The sequence below is a fragment of the Anneissia japonica genome, unplaced genomic scaffold (genome assembly GCF_011630105.1).
Source record: "Anneissia japonica isolate Jap-2015-1 unplaced genomic scaffold, ASM1163010v1 scaffold5330_len1712360_cov203, whole genome shotgun sequence".
Classification (NCBI taxonomy): domain Eukaryota; kingdom Metazoa; phylum Echinodermata; class Crinoidea; order Comatulida; family Comatulidae; genus Anneissia; species Anneissia japonica.
The window spans coordinates 1,457,396-1,466,575 of NW_022711894.1; the positions used below are offsets into that span (position 1 = coordinate 1,457,396).

Consider the following 9,180-nt stretch of genomic DNA (forward strand, 5'->3'; position numbering starts at 1 on the left):
CGACCGAAACAAAGCGCGACCGAAACGAAGCGCGACCGAAATGATCGGCTACCGGCCTACCTTAGAGTCCTACAGTAGCCTACTAGTAGGCCTAGTCCCATCCTCCGCACAAATAAAATATTTTACGGTATGCCATTTATTTACATAGACTCTAACTAGGTGTTACTTTAATATCTAGGACTATTCTCGGTTTCATGACCTAGGCCCCTAGGCCTATAAAGAATTTTCTACAGTGAGACTACATACAGGCCTAGGCTAGGCCTAGCTAGACTAGAAAGTAGCTAGGCCTAGGCCGTAGGCTAGTTCCAGCGGCCATCCATATATAATTAGGCCTAGGGCCTAGCCTAGCGTAAGACTCGAGTGAAGAGAAAAACAGTTTTGATATGGGAAAGACTACAAATGATTATATGGTATAAACTACGGTAAACCAAAGCGGTAACACTTACGTTAAATACTGTTAAAAATCAATCACAAGAACCAAAAACAGCATTAACAATGAACGGGGAGCTATCCCAGAAGTAGCCGACGAAATACCGACGTCACTTTTTTGCAATACCGCCCCTACCAGTGTTGCTGATTTTGAAACAGCGCCACCAACGTCTCACAACTCACTGGGGACCATAGAGATTAGTTCTATGCTCTATGCTGGGGACTCCTTCCAGCAGCCTTGCTAAGCCTGAGCAGCTGGGCTAGTTATATAGCAGCAGTAGACAACAGATACGATCTTGCGAATTACTGTATTATGTAAACTTTGAAGTAGCTTTTTTGACACAGACTTGTTTTTATATAAACATTTCGTGTTTTTACCGGTGTAAAATATTTGTGCTCATTAGTAATTTAGTTTTATCGTTATATATCCACAGGGTGTCCCTAATCCCGGAAAACCTCAAAACTGGATAAATTGCGTTTTTCCGAATCCTTCATTAAAGACATGTTTTTTTGCATTCGTTATAAAAATGGAATAAGAAATAGGCATAATACTTCATCAATTAAAAAGTAGGCCTAATAATTAAAATAATAGGTCTTTGCTTTAGTGTAATGTTGGAATAACAAAATATTATAAAATTATATACGCCTTTTAATAAGGTTATAAGAATCAACGCATGAGTATATCCTCCCTGTGATTAATTTTGATTAACCTTTGTGACGTAAATTAAAATGATAAAAAAAAAAAAAAAAAATCAACAGTGTACGTTATCATAGTACATCGCGCAGCCAATTTAATTACAGTCCTGTCTTAGACAATGCAAAAAGTATTGCATTTATTTTGTTTATATTTTTGTCTTCGGTTTATGTAGGTGGCATTTCTGACAGGAAAATTTGGAATTCGCCAGACCACCAATGCAATCAATTTATATTAAAAATAAATGTACAGTATTTCATCTCTCATCCTGACCTTCGCCATGCGAACAGTGCGCGAGGTCTGGAATTGAACCGCGCCTGCCTCTAGGTGCCCGGAAATTGAACTCTCATACTTTAAACCGGTAATTCATATCAATAACACTATAGGCCTAACAATTATTATTCCTAATAAAACTAGCTTTCTATTTAGGGTTTATCGATTCATGGAAAAAAGAATACCGTATGCATGTATGCAACTTGCAACTACTCATTTTATGTATGTATGTATCTATGTATGTATACACACATAATAGATTTATTTACTGTAATAACAATGAAAAAGTCGTGTATCGTAGTAAATCTACCTTCAATGTAATAACGTGTTAACTCCGACGTGTTCGTTGTTTGAATGTGGTGTTGTGGTATTGTCTCTGAATGTATATGGCTGAATGTGTATTGTGGGACTTGTATTACATGCATAGACCTATTATAGTTCAAATGCGTGGCAAAATAAAGTCACGACAGTTATGAAATTTGGACGTAATCAGCAGGAAAATGTGTTAATTTTTCGGGGAGTGGTGCCGGGGGGGAGGAATTGTCTTTCCCCAGCAGTTGACCCCACCCCCTCCCCCCAACAACACTCCTCAGAAAAGAGGAAAAACCACATAATTCGTGGGGGAGAAAATCAAAATTATATGTATTTTTCACATAAAGTCGATTAAATAAGCCTCTGAAACCACTAAATTGTCATATTTTGCGGGGCTATCCCCTCGTTCCCCCCCCCCCCCCCCCAGATTTCAGACACAGGCGCCGCCATTGAACTAAGGGATGCCATTAAGCATAAAGTTTGGCCATCTATGCTTATCTAAATTCATTAGATATATTAACGGATGCTGATTACTACTGTACTAATTAATCACGCGTTCACTGTCTTGTGCTATAGCTTGTTGTCGGATACTGATAAATGGGTCAAACAACATTCAAATCAAAAGGGCAGAGAAGCCAGGGTAGCGCACCTCCATATCCGGGTTACTGTTAACCAACTACGAACACAGGACAGTTAACAGGATTCACGCTCAATTAAGCCAGGTTATTAAAAGGGCGGAACCAGAGGCCTAACCATGTACGTATTACTTTGCATTTTTCATTCATTGGTATAGGCCCTATGTGTCATATTGGGGAGCTTTCAAAAATTGCACAAAACTTTATTAAACGATTAATAAGTAAATGCTCCAATCCTCTAGCACCCTTCCTTACCATGGTGATTCGGCAAATTGAATGATAACGGCACAATTTGAGCCTTGATCGTTTGGGGCTTACCATAAAAACGATTGGTTTCGCAGACAAAACAACAATATTACAGTAGGTTAACGTTGTATAATAGGTCTAGGATTTGTGAGGGTCAAAGTCTACTTAGCCCTACTAAAGCTACACATAATAATCTGTTTTTCATGTCACTGACGAATTTCGCTTGTTCTTTTCCTCCTGAATGCGATCGACCCATGTAAATATAAGTAAATTGTAGAGCTAGGAATACCAAAGTGTTCTTCCAGATTATAGGCATCATAAACAACAAAAAACATGGAGAATGTGCTTTGTGTATTATGTATGTAGTAGGATTTATATAGCGCCTAATACCAAAGTCAAATCTATTTAAGCGTATAAGGTGAACATGGAAATTTTCAATTTTAGAACCTCAGTAAGGTATAATTACCCTCTCAACGTTTCGATCACTCCCAGAGATCTGAATCTTAATAGATACAGACAGAGGACCCCACCGAGGCATATGTGTCAGTGTGTGTCATCGATCTGAAAGCTATTAGTTAGGTTATTTATCTATGATTTTATATATAGAAAGTTCAACATTTTTGTAACGGAATTCCTCACGTTTGGGGCCAATATTTGGGACATGCCCCGTAATTGTTTACAGTATTGTACACTTATATATATATATATATATATATATGCCTTTTTCACCTGGTAGTATAATGGTGGGAGATGAATGAAATTGAAGTCAAGTACATGCATAGCAAGGTATTCAATGTCTGTGGGATCGCAGTCAGGGGTTCCGAGGGCTTTACTGTATAATCAATATTATTTTTCTAACAGTAGATTACTGATTAAAATGTAAATATTTAAGACTTTTTTTTAATCACAGAAAATCACTAATTTTACAAAATTAACCCATTTTACCACCCCACCCTAGAAAACTTTACATTTTACATGCCAATTAATACAGTATTTATCGCTAATTAATTAGATATCTTCTCAATTTTCCGGTGTTTTTTTTTCTTTTCTTTTTCTTTTTCCACTTCTAACGCTACGGTATTCATAATAGGCCTATGCAGTATCTCAGTGCTATGTGATCAGTACCCTCTTTTTTTTTCATTTCTCATTTTTATTTCTCTTTTTTTCGAAATTCATATCCATAAAAACCCTTTGTAAAAAAGTATATATGGACTCAAATATTCCTCAAACGACAAACGATAATTAGTGCACTTGCACTACGTTTTCTACTGTAGATTGTCATAATAGTTTTCATAGTTTTCAACTGTTGTAACACGCTCACATGTAATTCGACAAATGTTATAGCCTATACGTAGGGCCCTATTCGTATGTTTCAAGTGATCGTGGTTGCTATTTTGGGGAGACAGATAGCAAATTTAGACTTCGGTGTAACAAACATAAAAAAATCCATTGATAATGCAGTTGGTTTTCCAGTTGCAATTTTAATTTGCCTAACCATGGCCATTTCTATTGATGACGTTAAATGTAATAATAGCTACAGGTTTTTAATGTCTAATGGATAGACGTTGTGCTGAACTGCAGTGAAAATTAAACACTCATAAATTTGGTATCAATAAAAAATCTTGGGTTCTTTAACGAATACTCATTCACGAAATAAGCTATACTATTTAATCATACTATGCACATGTATGTATACAGTATAATGTTTACAAAGTAGTACATATATTTACATGGTATAATTAGGCTATCCATTTTTACTATCACGATTACTTTATTTACTCATATGTTTATATTGCCAACATTTTGTTTATTTCACTCTGTTGTTTGTTATAGGCCATTTTTAGCTCTAACATTGTCAAACAGTTTATTGGTTAATTGGTTGCTCATTAGGTGCCTATTATCTTGTAATTTTATTTTACTTCCTTTCCTTACAGTTTTTATCTATGTTTTACATTTCTTTCATTCATATGACTAACGCCGAGGAAGGACACAGGCGTGTCCGAAATATTCGTTTGAAATACATTTTATGTGTATTATGTCAAGTATGCAGTTGTTTTACTTTTTACTTCATTTTGTGTCTATCTTAGAATCTTTTCATTTGTATCTATCTTAGTGCTTCAAGTAGGGGATCCAACAACCGATGTCGAGGCAGTCTTCTTTTGAAAATGTCCGAAGCAAGAAAATCATGCTCTAGTATTTAAACATCACCTCATATCTCCTTATTTTGCGACCTAACACCTCTCACTTAATCAATGAGTCCCCCACCCCGACTCGACCCTCGTTCCCATCAAGCATAATTCCTCCATGTATCAACCACCCTCTCAATTTCAAGACTTCCACGCCACTTTAGAGGTTTAAGCCCAGTATAACCCGGAGGGGAAACCTTTAATAGCAAATATATTGTTGATATAGAGTACTCGCATAGAGGATAGTTATTTTCAAATATTTCAATACGAATCATGGTCTACTCGTTGGTTAAGATTATTAATATTATTTTTTACTCCGTTTAGGTCTTCCAATAAGACACAACAGCTCCAGAAAGACGTAGATGATTTGACGAAGATCATGCAAGAAAATGTTGAAAAAATTCTGGAAAGAGGAGATAAGATTGAAGATTTGACTGATCATGCAAGTAAGATTACGACTACTATATTATCAGGGTTGCTCAGTCGAGTTGTAAACATAGAGCAATGCGAACACAGTGATTTGCATAATGGAGGTTGAGGTATTGGGAATGGAGCATAGAATACTGTCCCCGATTTTCAAATGTTAAAATGCTTGGGCAATAGGTCCTAAAACAAATCTCTATATACCTTATATTTTATTATTATTTATTAGATTATGCTCCCTGGAAGTAGATTTAGCATAATGTAAAATCCATTTACACTGTATGTTGACTTTCGCTTAATGAAATGCGTATTTCAGATGGAGTAAAATGTTGACTTATCAATATTTATCGCTTGTAGACGAATTAGAGCAAAACTCTGCAGGATTTAAAAAGACGGCTAAACAGGTCAAGACACAAATGTGGTGGAAAAATACAAAGGTAATGGAAATGAATAGAAACTGCTAGGAAGTAGTTATACTACCGAGAGAAGTGATATTTTTTGTTAAGTTCAGTATATAAAATTTATGTGGTTTTATTTTTTTTTATATATTCTTCTGCAGTTAACGATCTTGTTGGTTGTCATTGTGCTGTTAATTATCACGATTATTGTTCTGGGTAAGATATTTTCAACAAGTTATTTCAAAATGTTAAGATTTTTCATGGAATATCCGCCAATACCGCCACTCGACATTTCTTGTGTTTTCTATTTTAAAAAGAACCCGTCACGTTAAGGAATGTCAACTATTATTCTTATTGTTATTTTTCAGTTTTGGTAGTTTTCTAAGTTGTTATTATTATAGATTATTACTATTATAATTACTAAAATAACGTATTAATTGCAATTTGTTCACAAAAAAAATGGAGACTAGCCGACTACATAAGTATCCAGTGCGACCACACGTTATTTCGGGAAAAATAACATTCCCGGCAAACCCCTTTTGTAATCTATACTAAAACCATATGAACTGCTTTATTGTTATTGTCATCATCTATCTATTGTCGTCATCATCATCATCATCATAATCATGAACAATATTATCATTATCAACAAGTTAAGAGAATAACCCATAACTCGCAGCGTCTTTGTGCTCAATTGCGAAGGGCATGGTCTGGACAACATAGCAGCCGTAGAGAAGCGCGTTCATGTTCACATGCTGAAATGTACCATTGGGGTATCCCACTCTTCCGAAAGATGTTTTTTTTTTATGTTCAGGCGAGCCAGATATGTACACCTATAAAAACAATTGTGTAATTTAAAAAATTAAATGTCAGTACTGTATATCTTAGTATAAACATTTTTGTAACTACATTTTGTTTATTACTGCAATTATTTGTTTTAAGTATTTTAATGTTATGTTGGCCCTTTGTAAATTAGGATAAATTTCAGAATTCTTTCATTTGTCTGCTTTTCTTAATTTGTTTATATGTACAGTATATGTTTAATTTGTTTGTTTGTTTAATTTATTTCTCCACACACATGAACATATTAACATACATAACAAAAGCTTAATAGTAAAACCAACTAAGAATAGTAGTACATTACAGAATGTAATGTATTTGAATGTGTGTGTTTGAATGAAATAAATATTCGGAGCGTATATTTGAATGAAATAAATAAACCAAACTATATTATTATAATTATTAATTAATATAATTATTACTATTTATGATTAATTACATTACCGTACTAATACTATGTATTAGACCTACCTACTACCTACTTTACTACTGCTGCTCGTATTATTAGGCCTGATAAAAAGTGATGAATTATTAGGGTAGTATGTACTGCTATTTTTGCAGTTTTCATCATATTCGAGTCTACATATAGGTTATCTCTTTAAACTTACAGCTGCTTGGCGACCATGGAAATAACGTATCGGGATGGCGTCTCTCGACACCCATGGCAACGGAGAACAACTTGAGACAACTAAGAAACATTTCTAACATACTTTTGATTGCGAGTGCTATGCTGGATTATAGTGCCGTAAATGGGTTGTAAACTGTCATCTTTATTGTAGGTTTATATAAACATTCGTATCATAAACGTAATAAGTTATATCTATGTATTAGCAATGACGTCACGATTGAGCGACGTTCATCGGCTGTCTATCATTCCCAATGCTAATACCATATTTATTCAAATAATGCCTCGGGCGTTTATTGTTGGGAAGGAATTGGGGTAGCTTATTTTTTATTTATTTTTTTTTTTTTGTAAAAATGGTTACGATAATGTACTCAAATAAACGCCCCTTAATTTCACTGTAAATGTGGAATTACAACATAATTACCGTCAAAATGTGTTATTGCGTGATCATAGAATTGATCCCAATCAAAAATGTAATTCTATCTATTGGAGTAGAATATTATTGAGAATATTATTGTGTTGAGAATGATGTTGCTTCCATTTGCTTACAATCATTTAGGGGGGCGTTTATTCGAGGAAAAAATAAACGCCCGGGACGTTTATTCGAGGGACGCTCCGAAGCTTATTCAAGGGGTGGGGTGTTTATTCAAAGTGGGGAGTTTATAGAATAAATACGGTTTAATTAAGGTACCAAAGCTTACTTAGAAAAAAAAAGTTATTGTTAACATTTTTCTGTTTTAAATATAACATAGGGCCTAGTCAGACACTAGCTTCCAAGCGACTTTTAATATTTATAGTTATTGACGTTAAATACGGTATAGATCGAGAGTCGCATCTCTTTACATACTTTTATTGATTTTATCAATGAAATTACACAATAATAATAATAATAGTAATAATAATAAATAATATATTTATATAGGATTTCACAGTTAAGTATAAACCTGTTTTTCGCTGTGGTCCTGTTAGAGAAATGTAATACAGTACGATTCGACACAATCAGGAAAATACATAAGACATATACCTAGACTTTAGTGTGTTAATTGAGAGCGAGTGTTTGATATCAGCTGGTAGTTTGTTCCAGACTTTAGCGCCAGCTACCTAGCTACCTTAAAAGAAAAAACAAATTACTTAATGTATATAGGAGCACAGCAACATTAAAATTCGTGTTAAGTGTTAAGTGAGTACTGTATGTCTTTCACTAACAATTTCAATTTCAGAATTGTCACCAAAGCAATATAGGTTACATAGAGATATGAGCCTCTATATGCAAATTAGGTACACTCTACTGACAGTAAAACCGAAATGTTCACTGATTAATCTATAAGATAATATAATACATACTCCAAGTATCGAAAAGCACGCCAAGATACACGATGGCGTGTATTTCGATACTTGGAGTATTTACTTTAAACTGACAATATGAAACAAATCTGAACAACGATTAACTTAACTAAATATTTAAATATTGTAAACCTGTATGTTTCAAAATTAGGACTTTTGAAATTATATTATTATTATGTTAAAATAAAGATAGAAATAAACTGTATATTTACGCAATCGTGTACAAATCTTTCTCGATCATGATTTGTGTCACTAAATGGTGTGTTCAGGCCTATCTAATTCCTCAACGTTATCAAAGACTCGAAAAGATAGGCCTAGGCTTGCAAATTACTACGGTATTATTCTTTTTTTTCTGGCTTCTCCCTTCTAAAGAAGCTTGGAAGTTAAGGGTAGGTCTAGTCAAGCCACAAAGCTGAGTCTGATGATCGTAATGCTGCACCCCGGAAGCTTGGACATCCAGCAGCTTAATTATTAAGCGATGTAGAATCAATATGCCTATGTATTAATATACCGGTACTGAACAACAAATTTGACATAGTAGTTGAATTCAATATTATTTCATTATTCAATACAGGCGCTTGCCCCATTTTCCAAAGAGGCAAATCGTCAGTGCCGATACTCATTCATTGAACGTTGTCAATCGAATGGCTAGTAACTTCCGTATTGATGTATATTACACTATACGATTCACTACACAATACTATTGAACTGGAACCTTTGACTTTTTATGATTACTTCACAGGCCCGTAACTAGGATTTTTTTTGGGGGGGGGGG

General features: G+C 34.5%; 2 protein-coding genes across 3 annotated transcripts in view; one reads left to right on the plus strand and one right to left on the minus strand.

Moving 5' to 3' along the window:
- Positions 1-595, minus strand: part of LOC117107648 (thioredoxin-like protein 4A) — a 4,298-nt gene extending 3,703 nt beyond the window's left edge. The window contains exon 1 of the mRNA XM_033249360.1: positions 447-595. The gene's annotated coding sequence lies outside the window, so the exon portion shown is untranslated. The remainder of the gene's footprint in view (positions 1-446) is intronic.
- Positions 596-2,275: 1,680 nt separating this feature from the next.
- LOC117107649 (synaptobrevin-1-like) lies at positions 2,276-8,628 on the plus strand. Of its 2 annotated transcripts, none has more exons than XR_004445268.1 (5): positions 2,276-2,464; positions 5,100-5,221; positions 5,515-5,635; positions 5,758-5,812; positions 7,047-8,628. XR_004445268.1 is itself a non-coding variant. In XM_033249361.1 (5 exons), coding segments are annotated over exons 1-5 (282 nt in total). In that variant the 5' UTR covers positions 2,286-2,462; the 3' UTR covers positions 7,070-8,628. The 2 variants fall into 2 exon arrangements, 1 of the variants encoding a protein (XP_033105252.1); XM_033249361.1 differs by having other exon boundaries at positions 2,286-2,464; positions 5,556-5,635.
- The last annotated feature ends 552 nt before the right edge of the window (positions 8,629-9,180 follow it).

Coding starts and splice junctions, on each gene's coding strand:
- LOC117107649 (XM_033249361.1), top strand. Junction 5,222..5,555: donor AGATTTGACTGATCATGCAA/GTAAGATTACGA, acceptor TATCGCTTGTAG/ACGAATTAGAGCAAAACTCT. Junction 5,813..7,046: donor TATCACGATTATTGTTCTGG/GTAAGATATTTT, acceptor TTAAACTTACAG/CTGCTTGGCGACCATGGAAA.